The sequence below is a fragment of the Anarrhichthys ocellatus genome, unplaced genomic scaffold (assembly GCF_004355925.1).
Source record: "Anarrhichthys ocellatus isolate YVR2014 unplaced genomic scaffold, GSC_Weel_1.0 scaffold7, whole genome shotgun sequence".
Classification (NCBI taxonomy): domain Eukaryota; kingdom Metazoa; phylum Chordata; class Actinopteri; order Perciformes; family Anarhichadidae; genus Anarrhichthys; species Anarrhichthys ocellatus.
In genome coordinates this window covers 10,997,882-11,015,464 of record NW_022280037.1, presented here as the reverse complement: position 1 = coordinate 11,015,464, position 17,583 = coordinate 10,997,882, and the positions used below count along the sequence as shown (strand labels likewise).

Genomic DNA, 17,583 nt, shown 5'->3' with positions numbered 1-17,583 from the left:
CTTCCAGGATATCTCTGTACTTGGCCGCATTCATCTTTCCTTCAATTTTAACCAGTCGTCCCGTCCCTGCAGCTGAAAAACACCCCCATAGCATGATGCTGCCACCACCATGCTTCACTGTTGGGATTGTATTGGGCAGGTGATGAGCAAAATAAATATATAAATATATATATATATATATGACACATGTGTATATATATATATATATATATATATATATATATATAATCAGCCATCAACACTAATTCACCACGTTTTTTAATGTGCTGATGTCTTCATTTCGAAAGTCTAAAGAAATGAGAGAAAAGTTTCGTGCTGTTTATTCGTCATGCCGGCTGGGTTGTGTGAAGGCCTTTTTGTCACTGACCGGCCTCTTCTCCATAGCAAAAAATAAGCTGGGGCTTATCGGTATTGTGATAGACAAAACATCTAAATGTCTTTTGATGTTGCCTGATGTTTCTTCTCTGAATGCCTTTTCATGTCTTCTGTAAAAGCACTTTTGAATTGCTTTGTTGTTGAAACTTGCAACACAATAAACTTGCCTTCTAATTTATTGTATTGTTTCTAGTTTGAACATCAACTAAAAAGAGTGCAAGAGTGACATCTGCTGGCACAGACTATTGTCCTGTGTCTTTACAATTCTGAATGATCAAACTTGCATTGTTCACTTTGTCAAACCTGCGTACAACTTAATGAAAGTCATGTTTATAAAACAAAATCTGAATTTGAGTTTGTTACAACAGTAAAATAATACTGCCGACACAGTGATGCATCAATGTTGGATACAATCTAATAATATCGTGTAGCGTGAATAATTGTCATATTTAAAAATATATATGTATTAGTATGGCAGTTCATTTGTATTACATACTTTTACCAAAGTAGGATTTGATTCCAGGACTTTTACTTGTATTAGTAATGAAATGATGACTTCTACTTGGGGTACTGTTACATTGTCTTTTTAGTATTTTCATCTGAATACTTCTCCCACCACTGCTGCAGTATGTTCTGTGTACTACTATGACATGTTCTGGCAAGTGTTTCTCCAAATGTTTGATATTTGATTGTTTTTCAGGATGTTTAACTATTGTAAGCAACACAAGTGAGACTTTTTTTCAGAGTTAACCGTTTATTCAAAAGAAATGTTCAAACAATAAAAGGAGCTCAGAGTAAAGAGTGAATGCTACAAGCCGTTAACAGTGAGGGGGCAAAGATTACAACCTGTTTGAACCGTCACCAAAATGACTAATCAGCTTTATTTTTGGAATAAACACCAACAAAAAAAATGAATCAAAGTCTATACCAGTCATAAGCCTGATCAAAACGGAGTGAAATGTGTATTAAAAACACTGGTCACACACACACACACTTTTCCCCTTTTTGCTTTACAAGACTGAAAAGGATACAGGCTGAGCGGAGAGTGACATGAATATTTGAAGAATACGCATAAGAGTGATCATTTGCTCCAGATCTCAATGAGAAACCTATTGACACAAAATATGTCATTTAGGTTAATTAACCTCAAAAGTTCAGGTTGATTTTGACCTTTTGAGCCTAAAAACAAAGTCCACAACAGAAGGCCGAGTTACGCCTCCATTTGTCGGGCGGAGCTTCTTTCTAGTATTCGTACTGGTTAAGGGCGTCCCTAAACTGTTCCCTCTCTTTAATTATATTACAGCATGCAAATACTGTTCTGCAGACCCGCTGTCAAGTCGACAACACATCTGGGTTATTTAAGTAAACGCCCCCTAATAATTAGAGAATCACAAGTAGACATTAGTAACACAAAGTAAAATAAAACATCCCATTGGCTGCATGATACATGACGGGGACTTACAGTATCTACAGAGTATTCACCAGGCCTTTTATTTGGAGTGAATATGCTTCCTTTTTAAACATCAGCATCTACTTAGCGTTTCTACAAACGGACAAGCGTGCTGCTCAGTTAAAGTCAACATTTACCTGTACTCGGCGATTGCTGAGTACAGGTTCCTGCCCCACAGCGAACCTGTACCGCCTGGATGCACACTCCACAGACTGACGGAAAACCACTGGGCGGGAATTTAAAGGTATAGTTCTCAAGATTCTCATGAAATTAAACTCCAGTTGTTAATCTTTTATTGTCAGCAATTTTTCTGCATTTACCATTCAATGTATTTAGATAAGATCTTTCTATGTAGTAGTTTTTTTTATTATTTGTGGCGGAGTCCGCCATTACCGCACTGGATTTAAATTGCCTTCATTGATATCAGCCTCGCTGCTTATTCTCCTACATCTGAGCTGTATTCAGTTGCTGTCCTACTGCCGTGACTTCACATTGAAAGCATTCAAGTGGAGAAAGTCAGGGTGGCTTTATTGTGGAGGAGTCACAGGTGCTGAGATGCAATGTGTTCGTCTGACAGCTATTGTTGAAGAAAAATGCATTTTGTTTTTCATGTTTCACTACCGGATCAGTCTTAAGTATATCAGGTAGTAATGCAACAGTTTGTGGGCTTGCTGTTAACCACGGGTGTCACAAAACAAACACTTGGAGACGTTTTCTTTTTCACGCCTTCCTCGATTACACACTGAAATGAGGAACGGTGGGAGGACACTGGTACGTTGGGTTGAACTGTAAGGGTTTGTAAAATATACAACAAACATAAAATAACATGTATACATGAGCTGTGAAGTAATAACATTTAACAAAAAAAACTTAAACACAAGCTTGGTATAATAATTCTGAGATTAACATATAATAAACACATATCTTAAAAAAATGATGCATAGCATAAACAACATTGCAAAATCCAGCTCTACTGCACTTCATACCTAAACCTCAGCCGGGCGATTTGTCACCACAAGTGGAAACAGGTGTCAGGAGTGTTTTACTTGTTTTGCTTTTTCCAGGTGGAGCTCTGCTGCTCAGACGGAGAGAGAGTCTAAAGCGCTCCTGTTAAAAAACAAGGGAGGAAGAAGAAAAGAAGCGAGCTGTTTCTGGGGGCCCAGAGGAGGAGAAGGGGAGGTGAGGAGGAGGGGGTTTAAAGGCTCCCTGCTGTAAACACTGCTGCTGCTGCTCGGGACCAAAGCTCCTCCCACTCTGCTGACTCCATGATGCTCTTCTCAAAGGAGTAGGAACCATGTGACTCTCTAGGTGTCCTCCTCATCCTCCTCATCCTCCTCCTGCTGCTGCTGCTGCTCACGGTTGCCCACCACCCTCTTCCTCAGAGCTTCGTCGAAACCCTGTCCCTTAGGTTCTGGGCGGCCCTCTGGGGACCCTCTCCTCCTCCGCCTCCAGACCTCGTCGTCCTCCTCGTCGTCGTCTTCATCGTCGTCTTCCTCGCCGTCAGCCTCGCCGTCAGCCTCCTGCTCGTCCTCTTGTCGTTGGATTAACCTCGCCTGCTCCATTGTCTGTTTTTCTGCAGAATAACACGTAGAACAGTCGGTGACCAACAACCAGTAAACCTAAGCATATTATGTATATAAAATAAATGTATAGTAAAACGGTATTAATTATGATCTCATAAAAAACTCACTCTGGTAGTAATCTGAAGAGGAAAAGCGTCGTGAGGGGAAGGCAAAATCTGCTATGAACACCAGTAACTGCAGAGACAATACAACAAGAACCATTAATTCACTGGAAACACGTGTGCTTGTACTTGATGAACGCTGTAAGAGCGTTCACTACAGTTTCCCTGTTTTTACAAATCATGAATAGGTGCTGCACAAGTACTCACCAGTCCCAGAGCCAGGCCAGAGAACAGAGTGGCCAAGCCAAAGATAACGTAAGACCCCCAAACAGGAATCCCCAGCTGCTCCGTCATGTAGTTATGACAACGCTGGAAAATACAAAAACATCTGCACTGTAGTTTATTCTGACTCGATCTCACATATATCACACATCGTCCAGCTGCCAGAAATACTCCGTAGAGAACAAAGTGTGTATTAATCCGCAGCTGAAAATAGTCCCCAATAATTTCCTCCTGTTTTGTGTAATGTTTGCAAAAATAAAGTATATTTTTCAAATAGAAGTATTAGACATTTTTTAAATATTAAATAACAATATCGACCAGAATAGACTAAACAAGTATTTTGCTTTGTTAAAAAAAAACTAAAAATAAACCGATGATTAATTTCAACAGCTTTGTTTCCTGTAAGTTTAGTCTTCTTTGTGACAATGTCGGGTAATGTCTGCGCTAAATGTGTCAACCCTTTATCCTGTAAAACACAGGTGTTGTTATTGTTTTCATGTAAAAGCCAATCCTCCCTCATGCAATTTCACACTGAGCTGCACATTCTTCTTTGAATGGATTGTGGGAAATTAAATAAAAACCTTCTCACATATAACAACCTACATGTTGACAGACAGCACGACCAGAGAGTAAAAATCCTCACTTACCCGGATAAACATGGAGAGCTTGAACAGAGCAGACATTGAATTCATTCTGCCCAAAAGAGGAGGAAAACGACAGCATGTAATTTAACACGGATTAGTCAAACTGTGACATCACTTACAAAGCCTAATCATAAAGAATAACAAGTAGGAGACGGGAGGGGGTGTTTGTGGTTCTGCTTTTAAACCAACAGAGAAGACACTAAGAATAGAACAAACAGGGCTGGTATCTCATGCTGTTTTCTGATATTTAGAAGAGGTTTTCTTTGGTATCACTGCAAACATGGGCTTTGGCGATATCAATCTTAATACATCTTACGATAACCAGAAGAGCTTCGATTTTTGATATTGATGCATAACCCTATTGTCATACTTCATCATCACCATGATCAGATAAAAGCTGTGAATACTCACAGAACCGAAGATGGCCCAAACCAAGATGAAATCGGCTCGACCGCTTTCCATTTCTGCTCATCGACAAAGCCGAGGAAGTCGTCTTTAGTGCGAGCTCCCTGGTACTTCCTGAAGACGCCATCTTTACAGCTAGAACACAATCAACGACACAAAACATTTTAGGAACATTCAGTGTTTTCACTCACAGAACCTGAAGGAGACCCAAAGGGCCTGCTTCACCGCTACCCTGATTTATACCGATAACAATATTTTTATCTTTTTATTTTGCAACTTGGAATTCTCATTATTTTTCACAATGTCTTGATATAAATTGAATGGGTAATCAGAATAAATCATAGATAGATGACTCCATAGAGATTAGTTGCATCCCTTGACTGATATATATTATGTTAACCCCAACTGTGGCATATTTCAGAAATGCACATTGTATACACGCTAACAAATTAGACTTGTTTTCCCTTTATGATTATGTTAAAGAAAACAACAAGATGTAGTCTTGTTAATGTGACATCTGATGAGCTAAAAGTACATGAGATTCTAAACTTAGTTAAACCCATGATGATAATGCACATCCGTGTTGCATAAACGACAAGAGGAAGCAAAAAAAAAAAAAAAACTCAGAATAGCTAAGAACTTACTGGTAAATGGTAGGAAGTGAAGTAATGATGAATCGCCCGCTCAGACCTTACAGAGAGAGGAGACAGAGTACAGTCAGTGTGCAGGAAGGACCTGTTTGACTCAAAACGAAACTGAGAGACACTTCACACTTGGCAGACGGGCCGAAATTAATGATTGACAGCAGCTCCACTGCCACTGGCTTACATGAATATTTCACAGAGAGCTGAAAAAGAAACATTAACACAAGATACACTGTGAAATAGAATAGCCCTGAGGTGAATACCACTTTGTTAAAGCTCATACAGATCTTTCTGTCATTTTTAAGGATGTAGTTTGCTGCGTTATTAACCAAAAGAACCGGTCTTCGAGTGACTACTTTGAGAGTTGGGGTGTGACCACTGTTCCTTCAGGTATTTTGAGACAATTATAAAATAAATCACACAACTTGGAACTGAATTAAAACTGACGCATCTACAAATCTGGTAGCAACCATCTCGTACCTCAGTAAGTGGCCATATGTTGCCTTCCATAATTGTGGACAATGTTGAATTTGTGCATCCAATTTTTGGTTCATCTTTAGCAAATGCTGCAAAATTACACTCACTTGCCAGTTTATTAAGTCCACATCTTTGCCACAAACCCCAGCTTCATGAAGGTTACAGCTTTTTGTTGACTGTTTCAGATACTTGTCGACTCAGCCTTAAGGCCATGTTAGAGGCTCTAGTTTGTAATGCTGTTGAATTGTATTGCCACATACAGAGGTCTTCCTAATATTAAGTCTAGATAAAGTATTAGAAACACCTCCTATAATATACAGTTGTATGTGAAATTACATTAGACAAGGTCTCATATTTGTTGAACTATAGCTAAATTAAGCACAACTGAATCGACACTTCTCTGACACAGTTTCAACAACAAAAAGGACATTACAGGTTACATCTGTATGGTGTTTACTGCAGAGCTGCTCTGAGGCATTATATATTTTGTGACAGCTATGTCTTGTGCTACATGTATGAGTCAGTGGAGCAGAGGTCGCTCATTCCTACCGGGTTGTTCAGTCACGTCCACCTTGGCGATGTTGACCCCCATGTCCTCCCCCCAGTCCGCGAACTCCTTCCACACCACCTGGAGCTGCTGACATGCTGGACACCAGGGTGCGTAGCTGCGGGGGTATCAAGTTTCACAAGCAAAGACTCTCAGATAAACTGCACGATCACGTTACATGTCTCCGTATAGATAACGTTATTTTCTGAGTACAAGTTGAAATGTACTGACGGACCTGACTGTCTACTTTATTAGCGAGTTCTTCAGCTAAATGACAAGCATACAACTCTGTAGTAAGCCGGTTAGCTAAGTAAAGATGGCAGCTGTTAAGTTAGCTAGACATTTAGCAACGTGTCAGGACTACATTGGGTTGGATAAGATAATAATCAGATAGGACAGGGCATTAAGGCTTGAATATGACCGGACACCGGGAATCATGCCCGTTTGTACGAGCTCAAAATAGCTAATGCTAAGGTAACGTAAATGACAAGCTAGCTATATCCGGTTAGCCGTTAGCAGGACACTGACAATTCAATCATCCATTCTCCGGTCAGGATCTCCTCCCACGCCCCGTCCGTCACTTCTCTGAGGCTGTCACGTTTTGCCGAGACCGGCGGCGAAGTTAAATATACCGCCAGAAAAAAACAGCATATCCACGAGCGGTGTTTCGTTTGCCGTGTTAAGAAAAACATTGTTGAGCCTGTGTTGCAACTAGCTAGCAAACACGCTATGTCTGTCCAGAGCTGTTCAGAGACAACCCGCGCTCACTTCCGGTGTGCACCCTAAAGCAACTCCTGCTCACTTCCGGTGTGCGCCCTAACGTCGGTGTCACAACTGTTAGTGTTTAACTGGTGAGAAAGTCTGACATTATCTTTAGAAAATACAAATATGAAATGAGCAGTTATCAAGTGTTGTTTGCTAAGTCGTTGAACAGAAAATAAAGCAAAATTAGAGATGCAAATGTCAGCATAAAGGTGTGCAAGTAATGCTGATTAATGGCAGACATGCACATGAACTTGGACAGGTTTTTCCTGTTGAAGGCTGAATTATTGAAACGAACCAAAGGCAATAGCGTAAAATAAAGTAGCTTGTCAAGTCTATAAAATACTCCATATTTTATTCTTATTTATTGTACACGTGTTTGACCAGCAGATGGTGCTGTCGCTTCTAAAATAGCCCAGAGAGGAGGTAGATAAAGCTGTTGCACCTGAGAGAAAACGTAGGCCTAGGTTAATGAATGTATATGTAATGTATTATAGACAATGATGGAAACAGTATTCAGATATTTTACTTCAGCAAAAGTAGCTATTCTACAATGTTGAAATACTCTATTACAAGTAAAAGTCCTGCTTTCATCAAGTATTAGCATTAAAATGTACTTCAAAAAGTTAAAGTGTTCATTCTGCAGAATGGCCCATTTCAGAATAGCGTAAATTTTATTATTGTATTATAATTATTGATGCATTGATGTGTACTTAAATGTTGCAGCTGGTAAAGGTGGGGGTAGTTTAATTTACATTATATACTGCTGGTTAGCATAACCTATAATAATATATCATCATTCATGAGTTGATTTATATTTTGTATTGATAATAGGAATCTGCAAAGTAATTAGCTAAAGCTATAAATGTTGTGGATTAGACATGTAAAGTAGCAGAAAAGAAGAGTATTGCTGCAACTACATGTTAAAAAAAGGGAAAAACAACCATTTACAGCCCATTACAACGTCTGAGAGCTGAAGGTGACATCTTCAAATGTCTTGTTTATCAACAGTCAAAAACCAAAAGAGATTCAGTTCACACCGATAAAACAGAGAAAAGCAGCAAATTTTCATTTGAGATGCTGTAACCGGAGAATATTGGGAATTTTTGCTTAAAGAAACTTATCAAATTTGACCATTAATCAATCTGTAAATCAAGGTTTCAAAGTGCATATTAATAGGTTTATGCTCCTGAAAAATCCTGATAGCAAGTAGTAATCAATGATTTGATCCAAGAGGAACTGTGTCCTCGGCTCAGTATCTTCAAAGCTGCATGATCAAAGTGTTTTGCATTTTGGATCTGCACATGCAAAAAGCCCACGGGGAGCCGAGTGAAATCCATTTGATTTGACCTCGAGGTGAAGTGCAATCCTATTAAGACCCTGCCTTCTAAGTAATGTCAAGCTATATTCTCCTCAGCATTTTTTCTTTTGTCTCAAAAAACTTTTAACTGTTAAGAAAATACCCTCGCTGCCAGATCCATCCATCAGTCCATTCATTTCCTGTGACATTTCTGGGTTGCTTGAACCACTAAATGTGAAAGAGTGGTGGGTTACCTTGTGCTTATTCCATATAGAAGTTCTCCTGTTGAAGCCTCATTTTAACTTTGGAATGATTTTTCTTTACAGAACAAGGACTGGATTTGGCCTAAAATATTTTTACAGTGAAGTTCTTTAAGAAAGGAATGTAAGAATAATAACAGCTGTGAATAACTCTGTCAAGCTTCATTGCATGGCATGTGAATCTTAACCTGCCCTTAGACCCTGAGCTTTACAATCTTTCTGGCTTGTGACCCTTTAAAACAAAACAATTTCTACTTGCAACCCCTCTCATTGGTTGCAAATGTCTACCAGTTGTACCAAAGACAGATTCTTTATACCCTTGTTTTATTAGAATATTGTTGAGAGTTCCAAAGAAGTACAATCAGCGAGTAATTTACAAGAAAAAAAGCAAAGATCAGAGGTTAAGAATTCTTGTGGAGGTCCTGACCCACAGGCTGGGACCCACTGGTTTAACCTGTCCCTGAGGGGGATCGCAGACACCCTGCAAAAAGCCTGAAAGATCTTGAACACAACTGACAGCTAAAAATTAAATTGACCTCAATAAGCTTCTTTCTCGGGAGGGTCCCAGGGTATCTCAGGATCTTTTTTTAGAGAATATACTAACACAGAGCAGGACAAAACATTCTACAAATCAGTTGTTCACTCTCATATCTTGACTTGCAGGTTGAGAGCTTGATTAGTTTTTGTGCTCACTTACTTTGTCACTCACGAGCTTCCATATTTTTGTGTAAGAGAGTGAGAGAGTCAAATCATCCTGCTTGTTTCTCTGCGTGAGAGGGCTTCACTCTGAGTGAATCTGCAGAATGAGAGCAGTTATTATTGCTGGGAACCTGCAGGCAGATTGCAATGGCAGCCGGTTATCAGTGCACCTCACACTCTAAAAATACCCTGCAGATGACATCCTTTTGTGCCCCTACCATCGCCCCCTTTCTCCAGCCATCAGCTCTGCTCCACTTACAGCGCAAAATGAATCTCCTTCCTGCTCGGCACTCATCTGCTCTCCTCCTTCAACATAATGTGGCAGTGAGGAAAATAAGTGGCTTTGGGGAGTTGTAGTGCTGTTCGGTGTTGTTCTTTCAAACTCCATTACTGTGCTCAGGCTGCTGCTGGTTGGAAGCAGGAGGACTGTGACATTTTCTCTCCTTTTTTAGTCATATTGTTTGGTCAATCAGTCGGTTCAACACCTATAAGTCCAAAGAGTAATATCCCGACAATCACTGGATGAATAGCCATGAAATTTGGCACAGACATACACCGCCCTGTGTGATTTCTTCATCGATAACACTTTGACTTCTCATCACATTTTTCATGCCTCTAGCACTGACGGTGCCTTCAAGTGGGCTCCTGTTAACAGTTTATCTGATGTGATAAGATGTTTGCTCCCATCCACAAACACGCACTCTGCTGTGGAACATTTTTTCTAATTTTACATTTAATTTGCTGCTAATTAAACTGTCGATGGCTGGCCAGAGGCTGATTGTTGCCATGGTTACTGCTACAGTGCAGCCAGTTACAGACAGTAATGTAAAACAATCTTTCTTTGTGAATATTTCTTTGAGTTCATACATTGCTTAAAGGATTCAGATTTAGCAAACAATGTAAAGACATAGTGGAGTTTCACCCTGTTAGCACAGTTAGCTCACACAAACTGCAAATCTCCTATATATATATATATATATATATATAAAACTTGTAATATGATCATGTCAAATCAAGTGAACCCAATATCACATAACACATCTCGACAAAATCCATTTTAATCTCTCTTAGAAGACAAAACTCATAGCACAAAAGGAAGGACAATGTAGAAACTTCAGGATAGGAAATTCAAAGAAAGAATATAACAATGGAATTACAATGTAACAATAGGATTACACTGCAGTTGGTGCAACACTAATGTAACAAATCCAACACAAGATGTTCAGGGAAATAAGTCCAAGAAATGAGTCCAGTGCATTAAATCCAATGGAATAAGTCCACTTTAGTAGTTGTGCATTGGTGTGTAGCCATGATTGGGATAATGTTGAGATTCACAGTAATTACTGTGAAATAAAATCCATCAGGGCGATTATTGTAGAAGCACAAAGTATAGCATGGGTCTTTAGAGCAGCACAAGTAGAGAATAGTTGAAGATATTGTTGCACCTCATTGATGCCACAGCAGGTGTTTTCCATTAAAGGTCTTTGGAAACACACCTGTTGTGACTTCACTGATTAAGCTGACGCCAGAATGCTTGAAAGTCTCACCCTAAACGAAGCAGCACAGCAGAGTTGACCAAGCTCTTAAAAATAAGTAGTGTTGATTTGCCTTTAAAGCAGGCACACATACTGGTCTCTCCCAACGCCACAATGAAAAATCAAAGTTCTACATTTGTACCGTGTATACACTGAATTACAAATCATCATCGGTTGTATGAGCTACAGAACAGTACAAGCAGCTGATGTGACCTATGCGCTGTGGGAAACGCATGCATGTTGAATTATTGACTCGGCTCTTTGGCAAGGATGATGTGCACATATTTACTGAAGGTGGAGTTAATTTGCAGCACTGTTAGTCACTGTTGCTGTCTGGCCCTGAGCAGTTATCGTACAGTTAGTTTATCTGCCTTCTTGCTGCAAACAAGATTGATTGATGTCCAGAAACTGAACCAAAACAATGAGCTGAGAGACGCTAAAACGCTCCATAATTGTGTTTGGTTACACTTCGGCACACTCTGTGTAGCACAACCGGTGTGGATGCTTGTTTTTCTGGCAGCAATAAATATTTCTGCTCAAACATATACGTTCTTGTTTCAAGGTTACTTGCCTCACCACAGCTCAAAGACCCAACACTGTCACTCACAGTAGAGCCGCAGCTGTACCTCTGCATGAATGTGAAGACCGTGATATTGTCGTACAGCTCTCAGAGACTGTTAGCATCCACGTGACAGCTGATGGTAATTTCAAGAGTGATGAGTGAGAAGTGGCACAACGTGGGAGTGAAGCATGCACTCCAATCACAGAGGAGCCTTTCAAACAGGGGCTGCACAACATAACACTATACAATCAGTTTCTCTGTGCTTTCCACTTGTTTTTGTCCCTAATCCCTTAGACACACATACTGTAGTGATAGTATAGAACTAATAGTGTTGTATAGAAATGCAATTCTCCTGTTTGTTTCTCTTGATCTCATTGTCTTTCTCTATAACATACAGTTTCTTGTTCCTATCGTCCCTTTTTGTTTTACCAAGTGATAAGATGCTCGATCACCCTCCTTTCCACCAGCAGCAGGCAATTGTTTTTAAGTGATTAATATATGATAAACACAATGAATACACACTACCTGTCCAGCATCAAACAGCTGACAAAATTAGAAACTTGTAGGGGAAAAAAGGAAATACATCAAGCAGCTAAAGAGACAGGTATTTTTCTCTGCAATTGGTGGAGAAACAGAGCTAAAGGAAGAGCGAATATTGGCTGTATCTGTCAGAAAGCTCCGATGGGATGCGAAGACAACAGTTATGCTCCAACCAAAATGTCCTTGTCAGATGGACAACAAGGACTTTGGCTGTGTTTTACAATGTTGTAAGTTTCCAAATCCCACAATCTGTCTTGGACACCCACTCCACACAAGAAGATTTTGAAGAGTGTGTTGAGGTGAGAAATTATTTTTGAATTTAAACTTCTCTAACCATCTCTCTTTTGTCATTCTTTGTTATTTCTGTCACTTTTCATTTTTAAGTTTGTTGGTATGATGACAGCTTTACACTTCTCCTGCCTTTGAGTGTGATCGATTCAAACAGCTATAAACACTTTGGTATAAACTCTTTTTGGCCGTACCTGCCTTAATGTTGCTTTAACCAGAAAGTATAAAGAGTGAGAAACTGCATAGGGATGTGTTTGGGGTGAATTGGGGTGAAAGCACCAGACTTTGACCGAGGAGGCCGCTGTCCGTGTCAGTGTGAAACCAGAAGTCAACGTCAATTTAAAATGTCATGTAACTTCCAAAGTTAAACCACGATTTTTTCTTAAACCTAACCAAGTACTTTTGTTGCCTAAACCTAACCAAGTACTTTCCTGTGAAGATGGACGTTTATTTTGAAAAGACGAGCGGAATTTGACAAGTGTTGCTGGAAATTTGTAGGAGAAAAAATGAGAAATAACTTATCGCAAGATATCATACGAACCGTTGTATGAGGATACGTTGAACCAAGTAACTGGTCTTTAGTGCATTAACCATAACATCTTTATCAATATGGCCCTAGTGGCCATAATTTGATTAAACCAACTTTAAGATGAACTTGCACATGTCAATCTATTTAAAATTGTGTTGTGTCAGCAGAATCAGGTGAGGAAGCTGCGACGCAGACAAGATTAACAGTTTTAACAGCTAAACACCAGCTGTGCAGGATCCCCGTCAACATCTGGAGCCACCGGAGCGGTCCTCGTTACCTGTGAGATTTCATATTTTTTGCCCTGTGTCCTCTCATACATCTTACTCTTTCTCACAATGAGGGCTTCCTGTGGTTCACACTCTCCAGAGAGATTTACTGCCAACTGCTCACACATTGCAAGCTTCAGTTTACTGTCCATCTGTTGCTGTAACACACAGCATCATAACAACTTCATTCAGTGTGGATAACTAAATTTGAAATTAATTGTGTGATAATATATCTTATATCTGTTTTTCATAAACAAGTTTAATTGCTGCGGTGAAATTTCTCTGCTTTTATTCTAAATGGCTTTTAAAGGTCCTAAAATCTTAAACTATTTCAAACCTGAGTCACTCTTCTGCTCTCATTTTATGATCAGTGCCATCAGTGAGCAAAATGTGAAATGTGAGCTGTGTGTAAGGATGTAAAAGGTTGATCTTTACAGAAATGTTCAGTATTTTATTGCTTTCTACCAATCTTCTCTCCTTCTACATTACGCCGTTATGGGCTTTGTCTCCAGTGTAAAATCCAAACTTCGGTAATTGCCTCTGTAACAGAAGCGAGACCTCCTTCATGTCTCATAAAAACTATAAATCACTCTGCACCACCAAACCACATTAGGGATTCTGCAACATAATGCTTTTTCTCATTTGTGAAGTTAGTACAAACAGTATCTGCAGTCTTCAGCTCAGCAGCCTGCAGACCTGTCACAGTGTCAAGCTATTGAACCCTCTGGCCACTGATTAATGAGTCTCCCTCCTCCCTCAGCACTCTTAAAGGTGCCACGAGTTGTCATTTGTGTTCTTGTCTGAGTCACCTGAGGGGACGATGTTGGATTCAACCCGTATGCCGTGTTTGGATGTGTTGCATTCTGGATGAAAAATGGTTTGTTTCCTGATAGTATGCATTAATTATGCTCCTCAGATAGGCACTTAGATACACACAAGTAATTACCAAACACTTCTCTGAAAAACAAGCTTTGCTCAAATGCAACAAAAAGCAGAATCCATCAATGCCAACATGGTTAACCCCTAAAAAAAACGGTCTCAAATGCAGCAAATGAAAAAAAAAAATACCTGGGCTTTACCAGTGTTTAATTAATAAGCTGTATGCCTCACTGGGAATAACTGGGATCAGTCAATAATGTTTAAGGCAACATCCGGTTTAACATAAACATTAGCTCTGGTAAACAAAATGTAACAAATATATACATAGATATAAGTATACTAAATTATTATCTATTATTGAAAATATACATTTTGCACCAGCAAGGTAGGAATCACAATTCAACGTATTGATCCAGCAACAAAATAGTCAAAAATGTTACAGGAATTAATATTCCAGTTTATAATACATAAACATAGAATTGCATTAAATAGATCAGCCCCATTTTTGGTATTGAGATTCCCGATGTTCAACCCACTTTAGTAAACCTTTTTTTTTTAATCCAGTAGTTATAAGAACTTAGGAAGGACTTGACACACAATCTTAAGGATGGATTTACGGATAGCTGGTGTAACCCAATACTGCACAGTCAAAAAAACTGTTCCTAAATGTGATGTACAACCATGAATTCAGGAGCTAAAAAACCATGCAAGATGGTGAGCGCGTTAGTGCAATATGTGAAATGAATTTATAGTACACTGCAAGCCACGCAGGCAGAGACGAGGATGGAGGAATCAATCACCTACAGGGGAAGAAAATAAAGTTTTACCAGCACTCTAACATAATTTTGGCTACAGTGAGATTAGCTGAGAAAGTCTTTCCTGTAGGTCGCTGCCACAGCTGAGTATAGGTCAGTGTTATATTTGATTTCCTTAAAAGATTTAGTTTAATCCTCCCCAACAGTATTATATGCTGTCTCGTGGTGGAAAATGTAAGTTACATGCAATAGCTGGTTTATGACGCATTTTTTTCATGTGTATTAGAATCTCCTTTTGGCTGTTTGCACGTGTGCATTTGTCTGTTCAAGCCTCTTTGTCCATGCATTTTTTCTACAAAGTCATCTTTTTTATTATTCATCGTATAAATAGTGGTTTTGTGTTGTTTTTATGTATATGTGTGTGTCCGGGTCCAGTGAGTCTCTGCAATAAGTGATTCTCCCAGCTTGTCACTGAGGAGCTCTGAGGTTTATGAGCATCAAAGCGGCCGTGTCGCAGTGAGCCGTGCAAAGGAAAGGAAAGGGAGGAGGGGATGCATTGAGCGATGTAAGAGAGGGAGGTGTGGTGGTTGAAACAGGATCAGTCGGACAGTGGGTCACTGGGCCACTGATTCTGCTGAGCTCAGCTTATACTCTTGACTCATCATGGGAGAAACAGTATTCAGATTTAAGAGTCCTAATCTGTATTGACAATTCATGACTTCCACTTAGGCCGTGAAGGCCATAAATAACTGCTTCACAAGTAATGAAATGTGTCTCAAGTTTAACTCGGTGGGTTCTTTAGACTGAATTAACTTTAATTCCATTATGTTTGACAGCTTGTATCATCTGATGATTTGCTTCATGGGCTTTTTTGATGCCGAAAACTTGAGAATATTTCCCAGTTCTTAACATTGTTTCTGTTATAGTTGAGTAACATAGAGCCCATCTGGTGCTGAAAAACACTTTCTAGACATGTCGAGCAGGGGGAGGAAAGAGGTCAGCGATATTCAAATGAGATTGACTTCATCTGTTGCCCTGCTTGTATTTGTTTTATTTCAATGTGTGGAGAGCATGGGTGCTAAATTTAAAGAAAATCTGCAATGATATATTGTCATTTAATGAAAAACACACATGCATTTGTTTGCATATTCTGTTTGGTTTTTGCAAAGCAGCAGGGACACATTGACTGGGGTTTTGCATGCTGTCGATTAGTTCAGGAGCATTCGTGGTCAACAGTGTGCCGCCTTGGATGCCTCTTTGTGAGGCTCTGTAAATGTGTCAGGCAGCAGCAGGGGAACGCCAACTCTTCTGGTCCCTCTAATTGGATTTGCACGTGTGGAAGAAGGCCGGGATTCATTTGGAAGAAAAGACTGCCAAGAATGGGCTCAGCTCGTTTTGATAAACATGTCAGGAAGAGGACAGTGTAGTTGGGACAAACTCTGCAGCATGAAGGAAAAATCAACAAAGAGCCAATATTAGAGATGGTTCTGACATTTGTAAGAATACAAGCAAGAAGGTCGATCACCACCCACGGAAAGTTTATATTATTAGGCATGTGCATACAGGATGAGAAACCCCAACTGCGATATAGAGGCTGTCAGAGCATCCCCATGCAATCAACACTGACACATTTTTATTGTGTTGGCTTTGTACGCCTGCACATTTTATTAGAAGGAAACAAGTGCAGACTCTCAGCTTTAATTTGAAGGGGTGTTTACATCCAAAACAGCAGCTCTTTTTAGCCATGCTAGTAGCATTGATGAAGGGATGGTCAGTTGGTTGGTCCACCACTTTAGTCCAGACTGAAATATCTCAACAGCTGTTGGATGAATGGCCATGAAATTTGGTACAGATATTAATGTCCCCCAAAAAGTTAAATAACGTTGGCGATCCCATACCTTTTTCTGTAGCGCCACCAACAGGTGCAGCACTTTGTTTTATGACCAAAACCTTCAAAACCAATGACATTTTCGTCAGCAGTGCTTTGTTTAGTGCTAATTAGCAAATGCTAGCATGCTAACACGCTCAACTAAAATGGCAAACCTGGTAAATATTACCTGCTAAACATCAGCATGTTAGCGTTCCCACTGTGAGCATGTTAGCATGCTAATGTTAGCACAAAGCACTACTGTGTCCACGTACAGCGCACAGAGCTGGCTAGCGCTAGACTCTCAGGCCTGTTATTTGTATTCCCTTAAAAAACATTTTCATTCTCTCAAAGAATTGCACAGAACAAGAAACATGGAAACAAACATAAAAGCAAAGCACTCTCCACTACTCTCTGCCTGCACATCAGAGCACAGTAGGTTTTATTTTGAATGTGCTGTGGCTCAACTGATTCTCCTCTCATTTTTTTTTTTAGTAAAATGCTGTTTTTACCTGAATACTCTGTGATCCTCTGAGGAGGAGACAGGCAACAAAACACCAAATACCCCCTTATATCTTTGCTCACAGTGTACCTGAACATTCATCCAATCTAATTTAAAAGCAGCCGAGATTACAACAGAAACTCCAGATAATAAGGAACACAGCTTCCTGCCTTCCTCAAAACTTCAGTTCAAAGACGTCAACACTAAGAGCCCCGAGGAGGCCATTTACTGCACACATGCTCACATTAATGCAGGCGCTCCTCTGCGCCGATCTGAAGGTGAAGGCGAGATGTGTTGAACATGTGTGACACATTCATAATCAGTGAAACAAATGGCATCTTCTGGTATGTCATTTGCTGCTAATGGCATATTTAATGACGAGGCATCAGAA

General features: G+C 39.8%; 1 protein-coding gene across 1 annotated transcript; it reads right to left on the bottom strand.

Annotated features, from left to right (window-relative positions):
• Window positions 1–1,109: 1,109 nt before the first annotated feature.
• tmx1 (thioredoxin-related transmembrane protein 1) lies at window positions 1,110–7,234 on the bottom strand. Its single transcript, XM_031847412.1, has 8 exons — window positions 6,977–7,234; window positions 6,451–6,566; window positions 5,425–5,470; window positions 4,787–4,915; window positions 4,379–4,424; window positions 3,717–3,818; window positions 3,516–3,582; window positions 1,110–3,398 (listed from the first exon to the last, which is right to left on the bottom strand). The coding sequence occupies exons 1-8, from the start codon at window positions 7,138–7,140 to the stop codon at window positions 3,130–3,132; spliced, it is 939 nt and encodes a 312-aa protein (XP_031703272.1). The 5' UTR covers window positions 7,141–7,234; the 3' UTR covers window positions 1,110–3,129.
• Window positions 7,235–17,583: the final 10,349 nt, after the last annotated feature.

Bases quoted from the DNA above. Each gene is read 5' to 3' on its own strand.
- tmx1 (XM_031847412.1), bottom strand. From the start codon at position 7,140: ATGTTTTTCTTAACACGGCAAACGAAACACCGCTCGTGGATATGCTGT. The intron at 5,471-6,450 runs GTAGGAATGAGC...TCTCTCTGTAAG, and splicing joins GGACGTGACTGAACAACCCG to GTCTGAGCGGGCGATTCATC. The intron at 3,583-3,716 runs GTGAGTACTTGT...TTGTCTCTGCAG, and splicing joins CTGGCCTGGCTCTGGGACTG to TTACTGGTGTTCATAGCAGA.